This window comes from Tetrao urogallus (genome assembly GCF_951394365.1).
Source record: "Tetrao urogallus genome assembly, chromosome: 15".
NCBI classification, from domain to species: Eukaryota; Metazoa; Chordata; class Aves; order Galliformes; family Phasianidae; genus Tetrao; species Tetrao urogallus.
The window spans coordinates 1,609,143-1,630,357 of NC_136828.1; the positions used below are offsets into that span (position 1 = coordinate 1,609,143).

A 21,215-nucleotide genomic window follows, 5' to 3' on the forward strand; every position below is an offset into this window, starting at 1 on the left:
AGATGCCAGCCAGCCCTGGCCAGAAGCTCAGACTACCACTGTGAATGACTCGAGGTGACCCGGGCACTGGAGCAAGATATCCAGCATTCTGCTGCACAGCCCCCAGCAGTGTGCAGGGCTGCATGAGCTTGTGTCAGCACCAAGATCAGGCTGCTTCTCTAAATAAAGCTCCTCCAGAGGAGCTAAAGCCTTACAACTTACTGCTTCAGTTATCTCCAGCAATAAATAAACAAATAAACAAAAATCAATTGTTCTCGTCAGCAACATACAAGCCCCGAGTTCTCTGATACAGAATGTATTGTAGCAAAATCCTCCTGCTTGATAAATACAAGAAAGGGCATTAGATCTTTGCGGTGGAAAAAGGAAAATCATGCCAACCAAACAAACAGAATCCTGCCTCAATTATCTGTGAGCTGTAAAGCAGTTCTCCCATGCAGCTGTTTTCTGTTTAACTCCTTCCAGCAGCACCGACCCGGGGGAGCAGCCTCACACACGGACCTACCACACCTCCAGCAGCAGCTGCAGCAGAAGACAGCCATGGCCGTGCAAGGACGGCTGCAGGAGGTCAGGGAACACGCAGCACTTCTCTGGCAGTCGAGCAGCTGGAAGGGCACGAGGGTGGCACTGCTGGCTCCTGCCTACAGCCGTGCAGCCCAGGCAGGGAGAGACTGGTGGCTGAGCTGCCTTCCTCCTGCAGAGCCAGGCAGGGCTGGGCTGGATCAAGGGGAAGGTTTTGGCAGATGAACCGGCGGAGCAACATAGAAAAGCTATGAGCGGGGACTTCCCAATATTTACAGATTTTTATAGGAGCATCAATAGAGGAAAACAGCCTCTGATTCACACTTGTAAGCCCCCAAGGCTGCAGAAGTGTCATCAGCTCTGTGCCAGCATCATACAAACAGAGCAGGTTGCATAAGCATTTCCAAAACCTTTCTCCCTCACTCCTCTAAAGTGGGCCAAGTAAATAAAACAGGCTGAAGTTCCATTGACCTTCACCCAAGCTCAGAGAAGCGCAGTCAAAATGAAAGCACAAGAAGGGACCTCTCCCTTCGTGCTCATCTCCCTCTTTCCCCCAGCACAGTTCTTCAGCTGTAGAAGGGAAGATCACAAAGAAAACAGCCCCTGAGCTCACCCGAGCTTTCTTGGAGGCTCACACGAGAGCAGCAAAGTCAGAATCCACACCAGGTGGATCCTTCAAGATGAGACTGGAGCTGGGGCCCTGGTCTGAGCTCCCAGCTTTCCTTGGACAGAGCAATTACGTTTATGCAGAAAACAGTAACTGACAATGCTAATAACTCATGATGAAGAAAGACAACTCTATTTGTTCTGTTTGGTGAAGTAATGGTGGCAGAGGAGGATCACTTATCCAAGTAGAAGGGAGAAAATAAATTCTGCAGCAGAAGACCTTGCAACAGTGAGCACCTGAAGGCGAACAGGGCCATTAAAAGATCCGTGAGCAGCATACAATGCTCCCTACAAAGGGCCAAGAGGCTCAGGTAGATACTACAGGTTTTCCAGGCTGATGACACACTTCCTGGGATTTCTTGGTCCCGTTGCAGCAGATCTCGTGTGTGTTCTTGCACAGTTTCTGTTCAGCTTCTACACTTTTTCCCACGCCGGACACAGCTCACAAAGTGCTCAGCCAGCTCACGTGTAATTCACTGGCCAGGGAGAAAAGAGGCTGCGAGTTTTAATAAGAAGGCTCCCGGGGGAAAATTGAACTCTACTAAATGAGAAGTGTGAGAAAAAAACATAGGCCCCAGCTAAATGGAGTTTACTCAGCAGTACATGTTTGTGGCAGCCAACAAAACCACAGAATCTGCTCTCAAACTGCAACTTTCCCAGCAATTTACTTTGCAGTCAATTCCCAGAGAACAGGGCTTGCGTGTCTTAACAAAGATGTTACTGGGGAGAGGACAGGGAAGAGGAAATGATTTCCAAGGCAACACTGTAAGTACAACTGCTTGCAAAGGATGCAAGAGGAACAGAGAACATGCTTCTCTACCTTTTGCTGGCAATGCAGCAGGTCCCAAGGAAGTGCCCGGAGCCAGGTGGGAAATGAGCAGAGGCAGAAGCACAGCAGACACAGGAGCACCTTGAAACTCCTAGAAGATGCACCAAAACCTGGCCTTGATGAAGGAAAGAAGTTGCAAAGATCTTCATCGCTCGCAGAGTCCTCTTGACTGAAATCCCTGCCTGGGTTTGACTGGGGAAAAGGAGAAAAAGAGCAGAACCTTTGAAGGCATCAGCACGTCTGATGAGGTGGGCACTGGAGTTCCAGGCCTGCAGCTGTTGCAAGGATGCAAAATAACGCAGCTGGAAGGAGCACACTTCACACCTGCTTTCTTCTAAGGCTGCAGACATACAGGTAGTGTTACCCTGAGCTGATTTGCTGGAGTCTTTCATCATTCTTCATGCAGAATCTTCAAAGCAGAATGCGAATCTGGAAGGCTTGCCTTGTGAGAAAAACAGGACGTGCATCACTGGCCTTTAATATACCTTAATTGCTTCAGTGCCTAGAAATACTATTTTGGGGAAGGAAACCAGTTTGGCTAGGAGAGCATCATGCAGCTCCACACTGATGAGACAAGACTGTTCTCAAGGGCTCCTCTGCAAATGAAAAGGTTACTCAAATTTCTGCCCAAATAAGAAGAATCCCTGCGGGCACAAAAGGAAGAGGCACAGAGAGTATTTCAAGGAGGCTGGCAAGTCCAAGTCCCAGCTTTGATCAAACGCCGTGAGCTTCAGCAAGGTTTTGGGCTCACAATCTTCAGACGAGGGACCAAGCATCCCACCCCAAGGCAGCACCTCCACGAGGTGCAGGGCCCAGAGCAGATGGACTCTGGCAATGTGATCCATTCAGATCCCAGCAGTGCTGGCTGCACAGCATACCCTAAATAAACCCATCAGTGCTGCCACTGTTCCTCAGTACAACTACTCACTTATCTCTTCTGTACCTCATTTCCCTAGTTTTGGGGTATCTGGGGAGATGAAGAGCAAATAATGCTGTGGTCCAATTGCACGTAAATATTCTGCTCCATAAGGAAAACTTGCATGCCATTAACTCTGCCTGGCATCTTACTATGGCTTAAACAGGTTTGACAATGTCTTAATACATTGATTTTGCTTCAGGGAGTGATGAATTAATGGCCTCAATCTACATCTTGCCTCGCTTAGGTGCATTTCCTCACTGACTTTGACTGAAATCCACATACAGCTGCTATTTGAAACCCACTTAAGAGCAAACGCTTTGAAGAAGGTACACCATACCACTTTTACTGTTGTTTTTTTTTTCCAGACTCAGGAAATTTGGTTGTAGAAAGAGCAAAGAAATATTTTGGCAGTGCTAAAACATTAGGGAGTGCTTCAGCAGGCACACAGCCCCACAAAAGCTGCCCTCTCAGGTGAAAAAGACCCACAGCCTCCAGCAAATGAAACACAAGAACCAAATTAATTTGCTTTTTTTGTTGTTGTTGCCACAAAAATCTTTTCCAAAAGAAGAATAAAGATCACTACAGCAATGCACAGGACTGCGATTAACTCCTTCTGCTGCACCATTCTCAGCATCACTGCAAATAATGGAGCCAGAGAACAGAAAGCTCTGATCTCCAGAAGACAAACAGAGCCAAGTCACATTGGACGCTCGTGGCTTCAGCTGCCTCAACACGTGGAGCATGTAGAGAACAGGAGTCTTGTCTGTCCAAAAGCCCAATATGATTTGATTCAGCTACCTTGCATGTTGGTTTTTTTCACTGCGTTCTATCTCCAGGCTGAAGAGCATTCCAGCAAGCTTCCCACATCAAATAAAACTGACCGGCAACATTGACGAGCAGCTGAGATGGAGGAAGGCTAGGACTCTTTTGAAGTCAATCCCACAAATGAGAACAGTGCATCTTGTGGACTTGCTCCTAAATAAAATACTTATCTGCCTAGATAAGTATGGCTTTTTAAAAAAGGCTTGAAAAAAGCACTTCTACACTGAGCCATCAAACCGAGGCTGAAGATCAGAAAAACAATGTTTTCCATGCCCAGACAGGGTAAGGGTCTTGTAAACAGGTAGAAACACAAAGCCAGGACTATGAGAGACACTGTAATTCAGCTTGTGGCCCTTCAGTCATCGACCTCAGCATGGTACAAGCAGCTCACCGTGCACACGTGCCAGCAGACACCCCTGAGCCCATTTGCTCATCAGTGTTGAGAACAGATTTAGAGCTAAGATGCACTGCCGCTTCCAAGTGCTCACCTCCATGGTCCCAGCAGGAGGAGATCTGCAGTTACTCACGTGGAGATGCCTGAACGCTTCTGCAGAAAAGGCAGTAAAGGAGAAATTTCAAACTCAAAGATCCCCTCAGTTAGGAAGGAAGAGCTCAAAGGAAGTGTAGGGACTCCCAGAATGGATCCACTGAGCGGCCTCTAGGCAACCACAAACTCCCCAGAGGTTTGTGATGGCTCGGTCCCAGCAGACACCTTCCCTGCTCGGTAACAGAGATGAACTGAAGGAAGGTGAAGCTGAGGGAGAAGAGCAGTGGAGCTGCCAGGCAGCAGGACCAGCTGCAGCCCAAGACAGACCCAGCAGAAGAGAAGCAGCGCCTGCTGACTGGGCTCCAGCATCCAGCCTCAGATCTCAGGCTGGGGACCTCAGGTCCTTTGAACACAGAGAAATTATTCCAAAGCAAACGTGGCCCTGGCTCCATCAGCACAGTCAGAACTGACAGAACAGCACTGATAGCACCACACACGTATCAGGGAGCAGCAAGGGCATCTCACCCTCTGGGATGAGCTCTAGGACAACCCCCACACAGGGCAAGGTCCTCTAAACATCAAGGTGTGCCACAAAGAGGGTGGGAGATAACAGGAGCACCCTGACAGGCTCCTGTGGCCCACAGGACAAACACACTCACAGCATCCCACAACATGAAGCCTCCACGGCCACTTGGTGTGATTTCAGATGAGATGTGGGATGCAAGGGACAACAGGCACCTAGTGCAATGTTACAGAGCTGACAGAGCTCACGGGCACTGCTTCCAGACATACTCTCATGCTGCCCTGTAATTTAAAAGAGTAAATTAAATTTCTTCTTCCTGTGATGAAAAGGAAATTGAATGTGCTGAAAGCAAAATGCTGCTGTTGGAGGAAGCCAGGCGAGGTTGGAAAGGCCCCCTGCCCCTCAGGTACCCCCATGGGTGATCAGGGTGATGGAAGCTCTGGCAGGAAGGGAACCCGCAGGGAAGGGGGGGCAGGAGCACCTGCTGAGCCCCTCTCTGCCTTTGTCACCCCACTTCCCAGCCTGTAATTAGCTGCATGGGGCACTGCTATTTGCTAGGGCAACACCTACCTTTTTCCCTAAATTCTCCCTGAAAAATATCACGGCATAACTCTAAGGGGCAATTAAAAAATCCTACAGTAATCAACAGCTCCAAGTCATTTGGGATGGAGGGAGTGCAGAACTGTGCCGTGAGGCACTGGCAGAGGGAGGGAGCAGAGCCTCAGCTCTTGATTTGGAGCTGTTATCCAGCCAGCATCCTGGCTCCCTCGCAGAATTGATGCCAGTCGCCTTTCATGCAAACAGGGAATATCGATGGGAGCCAGCCCTCACTGCCAGGCTCTGCAGCATCACCTCTCCCATGCCAGTCCATGAAGCTACCAGCCATGCTCAGAGCACTGCAGGCAGGACTGTGAGCTGCCAGGCAATATGAAAGGCAGTGAGACACCATGGTCACTGTCAGTGGCTGTCAGCCTCCCTTTTAGGGTGATTAACAGGCCTTAACAGAAAACTAAGCCAGCCCTATGCCTCAGGAAATCAGCTCTTGTTTAATAACTCTGCCAGCACTGATCTGCATAAAGGAAAAGTTTCCCAAGACACAGAAGAAGAAAGATGAACTCTGGCAACTTCTGATTTCCCTGGAGTTCATCCTCTGGTCAGATCAGGGCACAGTGATCACTGCCACCCTACAAACAGCACAGGTGAGGATGGTGATTCTTTCTGAGCCATTTGCCTTCAGTGCCCCTAACCAGGGAGCACTGCAGTCTCCCAGCGTACCTGAACAGCCCTCCTCCTTTGGCAAAAAGAAGCCTGAAGGCAGAGCACAAACCTGAATGTTCTCTCTTCTACCTCAGGAAAAATATTTGCAACTCCTCAGAAGACTGATTCCAGAGGAGGATCTCAACACACAGAGCAGCAGCTCAGGGCACTGTCCCAAACAAATCAGGACGGGAGCTCACACACACATGCACCCACTCACTCTCTCCATCAAGCCCCTGGCTCTAGACACAGCTTTCAAGGGCACTTACATTCACCCACTGTCAGACACTGGAAAAATGAACAAGGCAATTTGGAGCAGCCCGCTGCATTGGAGCCATGTTCATCTCTAACCATGCTGGGGGTATGAGGCAGGGCCAAGGGTGAACAGACTTGCCTGGCCCCGTATGGAGAGCAGAGGCTTCAGAGAGGAGTAAATCCTACCAACCTCACAGCTGCCTCCACAGCCTTTCCTCTCCTGGATCATCTGCACCTTCTCCAGCTCTGTTCCTCCTGCTGTGCTATTTCATGGCAATGAAATGCAGATGAATGCAGCACTGCACAAAATCTGCTGCTGCATCAGACATGTTCTGGGGAGCCTGCAGCCAGCAGGCTCTACTCTCCTTGCAGGCTTAGAGGAAGGAAGAACAGGGGGAGAAGCTGCCGTGGGTGCTGCTCAGGCTCAGGTCAAATGAACCAGCATCTCCTCCTCGCAATTGGAGGAAGAAGCAATTTATTCTGACAAACAGTGAAAGCCTGCAGCAGGGTTGGCTCCTTCTATCAAACCCAGCGCACCACACAGAGGCTTACGTGCCGGAGCAGCGAGGGGAGGGTACTGGCAGTCAAATGATACATCTCCCTGTGTGAGTGATGCATATCAGCAACTCTGAAGAACAAGGCTGCAAAAGACACCTGCCTACTTACCCAGCATCCTGGAGGATGGCACATCCCCTCTCTTCATCTCAGAAGTGGTCAAACCTTTGGGCACAAGTGCCTCGGAAATGAGACACAGCACCGAGGGTACTTTCAGCAATAGGTTGGCCATGGATTGTCCATAGTGCAGGAGGCTGGGAAATAAAAGCCTTCAACTCGTAAAAGATCTGCAGCAAGAAGGATCTGGGATGCTAAGTGTCCAGATTAGCCAAAAGAATACAGGCAGCAGCACAACTCCTTCTGAAGCAATGCAACTCCAGCGTCCCTTTGGTCTCCAGGGAACACAGACATGACTGTGTCCTCCCTGCCCTGCAGCAGTTGCTTGGCTGACAAACTGCTTCTTCCTATAAAGAATCTGGGGAGGTTCTGGTCAGGATTGGGAACAGCTTTGCTACTCCAGCCTAAGAAACACCACCAGCACGTGAAACAGCTAAGACTGTATGCACCTCTATGTAAGTAACTGTGCAGCTCTGCACCCGCTTTGGAGCCTTGGATTCTCCTCCTGCAGAGGTCTGTGATCCAGACAGTGAACAAGGACTGAGACCAAGGACTGTGCTCAACTAAGTCTATAAGTCCAGAAGCCAAATATGAATTTCTTAATTCCTTGCAATGTTTTTTCACCATCCTCTAAATTACTTGTTAATTCAATGATTTCCAAACCTTGGGATCAAGTCAGTCCTGCTGTCTGCAAACAGTAATAATCACAGAAATCAAGCAGACCAAGAATACTGAACTGTTCTCAGCCCAGAAGTCACAGGGCTTGGCAATCAAACTGTGTGAAGACATAAAGGCACGTGCTGCACCACTGCTCAGTGCTCAGCCTGTGCCTCATCTAAGCCAGGATGGCCACTTCAGGCAGCACAGCCCTCACATGCTCTCCCCAGCCTTTCTGGGATCATACATTCGCCCATATCCCAGAATAAAAAGCAGCTGGAGTCACATCTGAGTGCTGCCAACAGGAAGATGAAAGACTGAATCAGACACTCCTCTTTTTCCACTGATGCTGCCTTTATGGGCTCTTCTCAGCACTGCTACATACACAGCTCCTTTAATTATCAATTTTCTACAGGTGGTGAAGTTCCAGATGCTCCTGGGAGGCTTTTCCAACTTTATTTATTTTATTTAAATAACAAGGGCATATGGTTTATGACAGCTATTAAAGGGTTGGTGGGTGTACGTGGAGAGAATCTTAAGAGAACAAAATAAGCATCCAAACCTGGGATTCGGCGAGCTACCGGGACCTCTGAGTTCCCCAACACCAGCACCTGGCCACAGAGGAGCAGAGAGCAGCCTCAGAGCTGTGAATGAGTTCCAAGCTCCTCTCTGACAATGCACTCGATTTCTTCAGTGCTGGCAAGACTTACACCTGTTCGGGTATAAACAGGTTGCAGCAGGCTGTGTGCAGGTGATGAGTTAGCCCAGATGAGAAATAGGCAGTAACACAGTAGCCCAGCATGCTGGGCTGCATGGGCAGTACTTCTCTTTGGTGGGGAAAACAATCCCAACAAGGACTGCTGTCCCATCGACCAGCTGCGTGTCCTGCAGCCCAGCTGTGGGAGGAAACTGCAGAAGCACAGGGGGAGCTCACAGACCTGAGCACAGCAAGCTTCAAAGGGCAGCCTTGATCACCTCTCTCCAGCTTGAAGTTGAAACAGACCCTGGAGGAGCAGAGAATTGGCTGGTCTTTGAAGGAGGATCTGACCAGGGAGGCAGAGAATGAGAAGGAGCCCTTCAGTGCTACAGCTGTGAGACCACAAGACAGAAAAGCAAAGATGGGACTGATTCCCATGGCTGCATTTTAGATTCACCTGCTCCCGGTGGGGAGGGGAAACGCAAGGAAAGGAGCAAGAAGCTGAGCTCATGAAGCTGCTCTCCCTGAGGAGCTGGGACAGCTTCAGCAAGATGGGTGGACTCCTGAGACCAAAAGACCCCCGACTCCTCCCATTTAGCCACCTGCATCTGAGGTATATCTGAACAATCATTCCAAATGTAATCCCTGCGGAGGAAAGAAATCAGGATGACGGGGAAGCTCTACTTGCTGTTTTCATTTCCCTAACTGCCTTTAAGCCAATTAAGGAATTTCTTTTCAAGTGAGGGTTTGCAGACTGCCTCAGAGGAGCCTGCGCTCCCTGAACAGAACAGGGCAAGGACGAGGCAACCATCTGGAGTCAGAGCCCTGCAGTCCCTAGACACTGCAGGGAACTGCAGGCCCTGCGCTTCTCTGCACAAATCCCAGCTCTTCCAAACCCCCAGATCTCACGGCTTTGCAATGCAGTTCTGCAGTTCTTGCCTTTCGCTTTTGCATCTTTGTTTCTGCATCAGTACCAAAAAGCCTTACTGATCTCAAGCAGACCAATCCTTGCAGCTTTCAACACCTTCCCGAAGTTGTAAGAATCCAACATGGTAAGTGCCTTTGAAGCCTCAGGAACAGCAAAGATGAGGTTAAGATGAAGGCATGGTCTGTGCTTTTATCTTGCACCCATAATACTGTGCACAGTCTGTGGATTATATATGCATTCTGCATCAGAAGAGCACCTGCATGGGCCAGGCCTGGAGGAAGAGGTCCATCTGTTGGGATGAAGACCATCTTCTATTATCTTTAAGAAAGGGAACGATTTCAGATGTCACACAGCTGAACAACAGCTGAACAACAACAGCATGCCATCCTCTCCCACGTTCAGCACTATTTCACACCACTTTCCAAAACACCAGGTCCCATAGACTAGACAGATTGAGGGTCACAGCAGGAAAGAGACAGGAAAGGCTGATGGGACTGTGAACCACGTGCACCAGGGGCTCATCCTCAGCCCTTACTCCTCGTGCAACTTTTCTCCTGTGTGGGGAAATGGAAGAGATTTAGTGGTGGACATCAACTTGGCTAAGATTTATCCTCCAATCTGTAGTGCTGTTAAAATAAAAAGGAAAGAAGAGTGGGGGAACAGAAAGAGAGAATGAAAGGAAGGGGAGGGAGGAGAATTGGAGCAACAACACAGCTCCAAAGCTGTCTGCTTCCATCACTCACATTTCCAAGGAATAATTCACCCTGAGTTCCCAGCTGCTGTGCTCCAGCCTTCACTTCTTGCCATGCTAGTATCTGGGCTCACTTCAGAGGGGAGCACACAAAAGGTCTGGTTAACAGAAATCCACCCATCTCCACAAGCAGCTGCACTCAGGCTTGACACAAGAGGCAGAGAATGGCACAAGGGATCATCTCCAGAGGGCAGGAGAGGACTGTCCCTCCCTAATTTCCACCCTCTCATTCCAGCACTGCTTGAACACAAACTCCATTGCTACCCACCAAGGTCAGAGATGAGCTCCTGCATCTCCAGGAGACCGCCAGCTTTGCACACTCATCAACGGGCAAACAACCTGAGTGCCACCACCAGCAGCTCCAAATGAATGCACGTGAATGCCCACGTACAGCGGGCCAACAAAGGTCACCTGCTTCTCCTTCTCACGTGTCTGAACTTTGGAAGGAATGGTTATCAGCATCTGTTTGGTATCTCAGAGGAGTGCTGGATGGGGAGTAAAAAGAGGCCTGGAGCAGAGCAGCACCACAGCCTGCTCACACCCCACACTGCAGCTACCGCCACCTCAGCTGAGCCAGCAACACGTCTGAGACATGCCCTGCTCCAGCAGTCAGACAGTAATTACCAGGGAAGTCACCACAATTCATACTGCCCCCAGGAGGCCTCTGGACTCAGTAATTCAGACTATGGTACTGTTTACTGCCTCATAAAGATGAAGCATACTTAAGTTAGTGCCTTGATAGCTGGAATCTAGAGGATGCTCCCAGCTGACCACATACAGCTAACCTTCACGTGTCCACACACCACTAAGAAGTGCCAACTAAGGCCACACTGGGGCTGCCTCCCACAGCTCAGCAACCTGTCCCCACAGTGGGACACAGTGCTTCCCACCACAGAGAGCAGCTCCTGCTCTTCCTTAACGCTCCCAGAGCTCTCCAAGCCATGCACGCTCCCATTGGTCTCCCTCAGGTCTGCAAGGACAACCTGAAGGTACCCATGAGCACAGGGCAGAGAGAAAGCACAGCCCTGCCCTCATCTCTGCACAGGATGGATGGATGGATCCCCACTGTGAGCCTAACAGTGAGCCAGGGGCTGCAGTTCATGCATGCCTGGAAGACACAGCATTCGAGCACTAAGAAAAACAAGCCATTGTGCCAAGCTCTGCTATTTGCTAGATGCCCTGGGGTATGTGGGACATGAGGATGTGCCCAACACAAGTTACTGCATGGACCACAGAAGTTGCTAGGCAAAATGACAACAGCTGCAGTGACCAGGCAGATTTGTGCCATGCACTGCAGTCCTGCAGCTTCTACAACAGCTTTTTCACATTTCAGAAGCAACAAGTGTTTCCACATTTGTCCCTCTCTGCAGAAAGTCAGAGCAGCTGTGTGGTGAGGCAGCAGAAGAAGCTTGGATTCCTTGGCAGGGAAAGGTGGAGAGGATCCATTTGCTGCAGTTAGAGGTACAAGTGTGATGGGAGGTGCCAGCACAGCACAGTACAGCCAGCTGTACCAGCGCCTGGTGTATCAAAGAACAAGAGGAAAAAAAATCACCTAGAAACACGTACAGAGTTTCACTTTTCCAAGCAACGCAGGTAAAAACAAGGCTTTCAGCAAGATGAAAGATCCTGCTTGTGACCACCTGCACCTCCTCCCCACTCTGCCATCAGGGAATGCGATGGAAGGACAGCAGGTGCAGACCTGCCCTCTGCATCTTGAAAGGCAGTAAGAGCCAGCAAGAGCCAGCCTCCAGCACCTGCGGTGAGCCTGCCATGCTCGAAATGCACAAGCCCAGCTCCCTGCACCTCTAAGCTCCAGCACGCAGTACCACCCCACACTGTGCAGCGGGGCACAAACCCAGGCGTCTGGAGACAAAGCTGTTCTGCAGCTCTGAGCAAGGGCAAGCAAGGTCCCTCTGGCTCCCAGCTTGGCAGCCCAAACTCTCCTCCCTACCCCAGGCACTGCCCTGAGCCTCCTGCTGCTCGTCCCATCGCCATCCAGAAGGGCTGCGTTCACAATTCAGATCAAGTTTCCTCCCGGTTTTCTCATCCTACTGCAGCCTCATAAATACCATCTGGAAGGCGGGAGCAGTTATTCTGGATCAGCTGTTCACAACACCCCTCTGTGGCCTCCAGCACCTGCCCCTCGCAGGGATTCGGTGCTGCTGCAGGCACAGCTGCTGCAGGATGCACTGTACTGCTGGCTGCACTACTGCTGCCCTGCGGTACCCAGGCAGGGTCATAATGGAGCACGAAGAGGATCCCGATTCAAATGAAAGCACAGGGCAGACTGTTGACATGGAGAGATGCTGAAAAGGCCATCTCCTCGGGCAAGCCACAGACCTCTGGGCAGGAGCAGACAGATTTGTCCTTTGTTTTGCAGCCCCAGTTTGCCAAACTGAAACAGCATCAAACCACAGCTTATCTTTCCCCTCTGTGTCCCTTGAACAAGTGCCTTTTATTCATGGCAGTCCCACACAGCAAGACAGTTTCACATGAGCAAACAAAGGCCTCAGGGGTTTGCTCAGCATGCGCTGCCCCGTCCTGGCACACACCAGCACCGGCCCCAAGCCCAGATGGGATCAGCATCACCTTGGTGCTGGCAGCCAGGGATGGAGGCAGGCTAAAGGGGACTGCAGCTTCACACATTCTCCTCCCCATTTCTGAATCACAGTAGTCAAGAGACCCAAGACCAGAGCCACTGGTGTCAAAGTGGATTAAGTTACCAGTAGAGGAAATCCAGCAGCAACTGGTGCCTGCTACTTTTGGAAGGAAGGAATGAGCTCCAAAACAAGCCTGGAAGACAGAGGGCAGCTGGCAGTGCTGAACAGCTCAGAGGGTCAGGGAGTTCCCTGGAAGCAGGCAGCAAGTTGGTCCTGCCCTCAGCCCCCTCTGCCAAGCCCAGAGCACCAGGAGCGCAGCCCTAAGGACAGACACTGCACAGCATCAGCTGGAAGGGCATGTGGTTCCTCCCTGGCACTTTCAAGGGGCTCTGCTCCACGTACCTCATGTCCTCCACTAGCTCCCTCCTTGCAGCACTCAGGCTCCTGAGCAACTGCTGTCACCACATCCATTCATCAGCTCCTGCTGGAGGACCGAGGCTTCTCCAACAGCTCCAGGTCACATGCATGACACCTCTCCAGGGGACAAGGGATTATACTTCTGCCAGGCTTCTGCCTCTGCAGCAAGAGAAAAGTCAAAGGAGCAAGGCAGAAGGGCTGCTCTAGAAAAAATCCTGCTCTGGTTCCTTTTACTCTTAAAAAATGAACAACAAATTCACTTCCCATCAATCCACCTCACAGCATATATGCACCTGGGAACAACCTGCTCCAAACACAACACCCAAGTGCTCTCCCAGGCTCTCCCAGCACAAGTGAGCACAGTGCACAAGAGGCTGTCCCCTTTCACAGCAAGATTGCAGCTCCAAGATCCCTTCCTAAAAGGGAGGAAGAGGACAGGACTCTGGATCTGGCCATAGCCAAAGATGGATACCAACCTCCTGCATGCACAGCCACATCCTGAGAGCACCAAAACAAAATTACTCAATTCCTGCACCTGGAGAAGGACCTGACCCTACATCTCGGCACCTGGATGAGGACCTGACCCAACCTTTGTGAACAAGAGGGATCAGCTACTGCAGAGCATCCCAAAACCACGAAAAGGTGCTGCTACTCTGTCTAAATGGCAGATTGGAGTGACAGGCCTGCTTGTAGCTTCACATGTAACAGTAACATTCCAGGCATGGCACTCAGGCATCTCGGTAAGATCTCAGCACAAGTTCTGCCGTGGCTTTTACCTGTGTTTGTTGAAAACAGAGATGAGGAAGGTGACCTGGAGGCACGGAGCAGCAGAGGAAGAGAAAGGGAAATTTGCCCTCATACCACTGGGGCCATCTGGGATCATAATAAAAACTTCAGTTTCTACTACTCTGTACCATCCTCCGATTTCTTTACAGCTCCAGAGCTATAAATAGCCTCATTTTAGACAATTAAGAGGCTTTGAGAGGAAACGGAGTGCTGGAACAGCCAGCACAGAAAGCGGACGGACAGGGATGGAAGCCACAGCACGACGTGCTGCCAGCTGCGCAGCACTGCACGCTTTCTGGGGCAAGGTTCCAGCTGCCAGTGCTTTGGTGAGAACTGGCAACCAGTTCCAAGTCCAATGCTCCCATGTGGATACCAAGCAGGTATCCAAAATGACCTGCAGCATGGTTTCCCTACCGCATCCCAGCTGGATGCCACAGCTCCCCTGCAGGGACACAGCCACCTCACCACAGCTCTTGCACAACACCAGCTCTGCTCCAGCGTGATGAACTGGCACATCCTGAGCATTAGAGCCAATCTTAGCATCAATCTAAATCTCCTCTCTTTGTCTGAAACCGTTTCCCTTTGCCCTGTCACAGCAGTGCCTGCTAAAGAGTCTGTCCCCTTCTTTCTTACAGCCCCCTTTCGATACTGAAGGGCCACCATCAGGTCTGCCTGGAACCTTCTCCATGCTGCACTGCCCCTGCTTTCAGGGGCCATAAGGGAGGTGTGCCATCTCTTGGATAATTTTTGTAGCCTTTCACAAGAGGTATTCATTCTGAAAAGGTTTTTAGAGAAAAACAGAACACTTTTCCAGTATGCTGCAGGAAACTCCAGAAAACGCCAATTCTCCAGACAAGGGAAGCCATCCAGAAAGCTCCAGCCAAACCAAGTGGTGGACAGAGCTGCTCACATTCAGCTACACAGACCTCACAGTTTAACCATGCTGCAACCCACGGGTGCTCCCAGCCTCAGCAGCCTGCTGCTGATATGTGCACAGCTCCAGCAGGGACCTCGCAAAGACCCCCAGTGAGCAGAGGGCCCAGCAGGGAAAGGTCCATCTCCCTGCACTGATGGAAAAGCAACCATCAAAAACCCTGAGCAGAACAGGACCCTGATTCCCCTCTTCACGATGGGTGTGGAATGGGATGGAATCTCAAAGACAATCAGTGTCCTGATCCCTTCCTAGCACCTTACAAGTACGGAAGGATGCATGGGGAAGAGTTGCCACCGCCACCACTTCCAGCAGCAGCATGAGAAGGCACTGCAAGCCCCTGGCTCCCAACGCACTCAATGGCATCAGCAGAGCAAGGTCCTGCCACCAGCACCTGTGGCACTGTACTGTGCTGCCTGCAGCTTCATGAAGGGTTTGGTGTGGCAGGAACCTTGCCATGAAGGGGTGGCACCTCACCTTGGCCATGAAGAGTCTGCAGTCTCAGCTGAATGCCCCAACACCTCCATGTGTGCAAGCAAGACGGAGCCCAAGCAGACTCAGAGCTAAGCCAGAATTCATCTGGAATATACACACAGCTATCGAGGATTTATTTAAAAATAAAATCTTCGCCCCAAGCAGAGATTTTAGCAACAAGATTCCTTTCACTACCATGCATTTGTTCCTTTAATGCACCCTCCCAGTACACTGGGGAAAGCAGGTGTGCGTTCCTGTTTAAAAGATGAGATGCTAACACGTACAAAGAGACTAAGCAGAAGAGAACAGGCACTCAGATCTGGATGTCACAAGGCTACTGCTTCCATCACCAAGGTCCTTTCGCTGTTCCCATGTCCAGCTGTCCCCAGCAGACAGGGCTGTAGACCACCAGCCTCAGCCCTCAAGGCACCACAGCTTCCAGCACACCTCCAACACCACACAGCATTGATCTCTGCCCTCAATCCTATCCTCACTGTGACGGAAATCTCCCCCTAAGAACAGCCCGCTCGTGAAGCACTCCCACCCCTGTTTTCCTAACAAGATGTGCACGCATCCCTGAGGCACGGGATACACCACAGCAGGCTTGGCTCTGTGCTGGCCTTCAGCATCCAAACATTAGGAGCTCTGAAGGTGGCCACAGGCAGGGGCAGGAAACCAGAAGGAAAAGCAAAGTCTATCCCAGAACTCCTGGCCAGCCTCAGACCAACTCCCCAGTACTCCATTTCCTTCCTGCACTACAGGGCTCCAGGGATGAGGCCACGAAGAGGCAGACCCACCTACTTGGACTGCTTCTATTTACTTTTGTTTTTCTTTAAAAAAGGAGAGTGTATTAATCTGTTTCTTTCTGGAAACCAAGCAGCTGCTGCTGCTTCACCCCATTGCTGCACCAGTCTCACCATGGGAACCGTGGGGACTTTGATGCCTGGCAGCCCGGCTGATCTCAGCACGTCTTTTGAACCCGCTTCCATAATCACCGCCTAAAGCAAGTCCTTCCCACGCAGAGGCTGCTCGGTGAATCATGGCCAGCTATTTTCCTGTCTCCAGGAACCACGCAGCACTCAGCTGGGATGAGCTCTCTCCTTCAGCAGAGGAAAAGCATAATTCTCACCGAACTGCTCCTCACAGGACACTGCCTTTATCCGCACAAAGAGCAGAAGTTCCTGTGCTTGCCCCAACATCCGCCCCGCTGCGGAGGCTGGCTGTGCAGGAAATGTACTTCTACACATTAGGATTTCATGTAATTTCTCCAGCTCCAGCAGGCTGCAGGCTCAGGATGGGGAGCAGCAGGCAGAGCCGGCACAAACTGGGCTGCACAAACATCACCCTGCAGCACCGATTCGCACTGCCGGCTCCTGAACGGCAGTGCTGGCCATGCACAGGAGTGCCACGGCAGTCTGCTGCTATTTCCACACCTTCCTCAGCTCATCTGGGGAAGAGAGGAGAAAGCAGCAGCTTGGAGGGAGTCATCCTGCAGGAAGGGCCCAACTCTGTTTGCACGATCCCCCAAGAGCTGCAGGTCCAAGCAGGATGGGCAGCCCTGCAGGCTGGGACAGCAGCAGTGGTGGGGGGGAACTGCACAAAACAGCCTTTAAAAGCATCTTAGGCATTGCTAGAACTCAGACACGTGACTGAGAGCAAAGACAACATTGCTTCCATGCCGTTATGATCCCAAGGAGGAAACCCAAGGCAGGGCCTACAAAGAAGCAGAGCGCAACGCTGTGTGCCTTGGGGTCTCCCCGAGTCGAACACCAGACACTGGGAAGTAAACTTGCTGGGACTGGCAGCAGCAACAAAAACAAGGACTACACCACAGATAGGACGTGACCATCACAGCAAAAGCCTCCAGTGGAAAGCCACAACAGCTCGGGGACACTCAGAAGCAAGCAGCTATTCCTAAAATACTAGTGGCTCCAAACGGACTCAAGCAAGTACAGACACCAAACCAGGCTGGCACTACAGAAAGCAGGCTTCAGGCAAAGGCTCAGATAGTGTTAGCATTAAACACAGCAGTCTCTGTAGTCAAGCCCCCAGGCTGGGGATTTTTAGCTGCTTTCAGCATACCTCTCAGCCTAGCAGAGCCTGAATGCAGCTCGCAGCCCTCTAACAGGAGGAAATATTCCTCACTCTCAGGTGGCTGATGGGGAACGAGCACAGCCAAATGACTCAGAGGCACATCTTGAGATGCTGATTTTATCAAGGAGGGACAGAAAGCAAGAGCAGGAAACACTGAGCTCTTTTTCAGAGTCTGTTTTGGTGTGTTTTGTTCCCCACAATCCGGTATTCAGAGCATTTCACTGCACTGTCACGAAAACAGCATCTCTTGCTCTTTTAAGTTCAAAGACCCTCGCTACTTCTCCCACTCAACCTGGAGTCATAATGCTTCATCTTTGACAGTTAAAGTGAGCTGGGAGGTGAAAAGGGAGTCGCAAGAAGGTGGCAAGCTTGTTAAAGGAATGGAGATCTCATTCCCAGGTAGACACCTCCACCACTGGGGTGAGTGAGGAAGAGGTGGGAAGAGTCCTGCAGTTATTCTGCAGGAAACACTGGCAGCCTGGTAAATAAGATGAGGTTTGGCACCCTCCTATTGGTGGAAACTCGGCTCTGAGTTTCACAAGGACTAGAACTGAGCCTCTGGATGAGAGCCGACACTCAGCAGGACGCAAAGCGACTCGTCCCCACTGCACTGCCCTGGCTTGAAGCTGAGAGGCAAGCAGGTAAGCAGGCTCCTTCCCCTTCCCCTTACCTTCGCAGCCGGTGATGTAAATTCTGTTGCTGCCGTGTTATAAGGTCACTTTCCCAAACGGGACCACCGTGACTACTCCTATACCAGCCCACAGCTGGGTGCCCTGGGTAGGGTGGGCTAGTGAAGCCATGGTCCGACTCCGTCTCTGCGGCCAGCGACGAGGCAGAGCTCCCCATGGTTCCCCCCTACCCAGGCCACGCAGAGCTTTATCCTAGGTTAGGTCCAAGGCAGTGGCACAGGCAGTTCGGGTGGGACAGGCGAGGCGCTGCGGCATGGGCTGCTGTAAGGATCCCGACTCGCTGGAGAAAGGAAGGTCGGTTCTGATCAAGAGTTGAAAAAACAAAGAGAAAAGGGAAAGAAAAAAAAAAAAGAAAAAAAAGAAAAAAAAAAAAAAAAAAAAGGAAAAAGAGAGAAAGATAAGGTATGATTTCAGCAACACCCCTCCTGTCTTAGAAGCAGAAGCGTGCATGTTAGTGCATGCTCTGACCAGGGCCACGTCACCGAAGCCTGCTTTTGCTGCCTGGAGATGTGGAGCGCAGGGCTGCAGAAGAGGATCTCCCCAGGGAAGCACCAGGACTTTCCAGGCTCAGGTTTGTCTGCAGGGAAGATGTACGTAAAACAAAATATCCCTCTTTTCCTGCTTCCCACTAACACTGCAGTAACGCTGCATATGGGCTGACTGGCCATCTGCACAAGTATGTTTTCTGTGACCAGGGCAATGAAATACTCTCTTTCAGCTCAAGCCAATTTTTAGCAGATCCTGAGCATTCCCCTACCCAAAGAAGTGGGCTTGGGGCTTTGAATGTTCTTCCTTTTCGCCCTCTCTCTTTCACGCTTCTTAGAATCTCACAGTTAAAACCCAAAAACATTTCTTGTCCTCTGACATTCAAAGAAGTTTAAACATATATGTCTCCTTAAAGGAGAGAGGCACGGCAATCTGGATGCGTGTCAGAAGGAGCGGATCAAGGGAACATTTAACAGAGAGAAAAGAAGAAAGGAGGAAGAAGAAAAAATTAGCACAGCTGAGCTTATTCAATTACCCACCAGGATTTACAGAGATGAATGAACTGTAGAAAGACCTTTGCGAAGAATCTACTTTGCACAGCAAAAAGGCTGAAACAAAGATTCCTAAAATACAGCTTTTCAATCCCAGGGTTGTTCTGAGGGACCAAGAAAGGCCTTGATAGATAACAGCCTCTCAAACGCAGCAGCTCAAGGAGCAGGTGCAGTTTTGCTACAAGCTTAACGCTGAAACGTGCCTGCATAAGGCCATTAACTGAAGAACATTAGCTACTTTGTCACGGTGCCTTCTCTGCAACCTGCAAAGCCTGTGCTAAGGAAATAGAACTGGTAAAAATAAAAGCTCAAGAACACAATTTTCCCTACCTCGATTACTTTGCTGTAATTGGTCTGCCTAATTGCTGTGCACCAGGCAGAGTGAAGACATCACATCTCCACACTGAGCTCCCTGCACAACACCAGGACTTTGATTTCTTGCAGGTCCAGCCAATGTGGATCCCTGGCACTTCCTCTCTCATTTCCTCCAACTTGGGCAATTAGCTTGCAACAAATCTGATTTCCTGGCTAACTGAAAGCAGTGATGTGAGGGGAAGTATCTCCCAGTGTCATCAGTTCAACTCTGACTGAGACAGCCCAGTTTCACACCCTGCTGAGAGAACAAGCTGCCTCACCTTAGGAGTTGTGTTTTCCCACAAGAAAAAACACAAAGTAAAAGCAAATTGGGCAGAAACAGCCCCGCAGAGTTCACTCCAGGCAGTGCCAAGCAGAAGGTGGGACGCTCGATTTGCTAACAGCCTTCTCCCCTGCACAAACCGCCTAACGAAGCCATTCCACAGCCTGGATCGAGATCGCTTCCTCCTCCGAGTCCTGAGCTGGAAAAGCAGAGCCCTTTGCTTCTTCCTCCTACGTGCAGAAGCGCCAGTTTTAGCTCACCACAACAGGCACAAGACCTGCCTGCTGCCGGCATCGCTGCTGGCTCCCAACGCGTCGCTCACGTCTCAGCCGTTCCTCCTCCTCAGGTCTGCACCGGGGACCAGAGCAAGGCTGCAGAAAGGAGAGAGGCTGGGAACCCTGCTTTAAAACTCCACGGTGGGTGGAGCTGGGCAGGGACCTATAAATAGGTGCAGGATAACCCTGCTAAGTCCTGGTGATCTCCAAGACTGTCTGGTCTATACGGGCTGCTTGGCTGCGAGCGCTGCGTGAAATCGGATTTCTCTGGGCAAAGCAGTAAATCCTTCTCTCCAGGGTTACCCTTCGCACCAGGTGAGAGCAGCCAGCAAACAGTGCAGAGGGAAGCACTGAATGGAGTCCGTTTGCAAACAGGAGGAGAGGCATCGCTGCAGCTCAATGCAAAACACGTACCTGCTCGCCACGCTGAGCCAGAAAACGCCTTTGGCCAACAATAAGCAAAGGAAGAGTCTGCAAGATGGGAAGATGAGAATCTGCAAACTACACTCTAGCAAGGGAAGGGGTCAATTAAAAAGGGCTACAAAGAGGAAAGCCTCACCGAAAGCACTGAGCTTTATTTTTTAGGAGCTTCTCCCATTGGGCAGGAGACACCCCACGCAGGTACACAGCCCATGCTGAGCAGAGCAGACCTCAGGGGGAGCAAACTGCCAGCAGCTCCTCTGCCTTGGCACAAAGGAACAGGATTTTCCTTCTAATAAATAAAGCACTGCTTCCACCTACCTCATCAGGACAGGAAGAAACAAAGCAAATAGATTGAAATGTCTCAGGAAGGGTGGAACTCATTCATGGAAATGAGCAGTTAAGCACCTTAGTAAGATGCTGAGTTGGGATTTTGGTTTTTTTTACCCCTTGCAGCTGCGATAATTATCAGGTTTCAACTGGCACTGCTTAACTGCTCCCAAAATATTGCTTCCAAAACTAAAATAGATTTCATCTTTCTGCTTCCGAGTCACTCACATGCATTCACGCTGGTTTGTGAGGCAGACCCTTCCTCAGTTTGCACTGATACCGGGAGCAGCAGGCTCTGGCAGCAAGCTCAGGACAGCAGAGCTTCCCTGCAGAGGTTGCTCCTGCTGCTGGAGAGCAGAGAGGTTGCCAGGGTGCAGGATGAGCTCTATGCCTCAACACCAGCGAGCAGGTTGGGTCCCAGCCCTTCTGCCACAGCACGCAAAGCCAAGCACAGATGTCCTCAATCACCTTCCTTTCCAAAGTAGATTTCCATTTTGAAGTGAAAAACAAATAAGCAAACAAACAAAAAAGATAAAAGAAAAA

The 21,215-nt window shown here is 50.7% G+C and overlaps 1 protein-coding gene across 1 annotated transcript in view; it reads right to left on the reverse strand.

The window, feature by feature from the left end:
• Nucleotides 1-18,130, reverse strand: part of CAPN15 (calpain 15) — a gene marked incomplete at both ends in the record, with an annotated part of 33,757 nt that extends 15,627 nt beyond the window's left edge. The window contains one exon of the mRNA XM_079542853.1: nucleotides 17,955-18,130. Within this exon, the coding sequence (XP_079398979.1) occupies nucleotides 17,955-18,130 (176 nt within the window). The remainder of the gene's footprint in view (nucleotides 1-17,954) is intronic.
• Nucleotides 18,131-21,215: the final 3,085 nt, after the last annotated feature.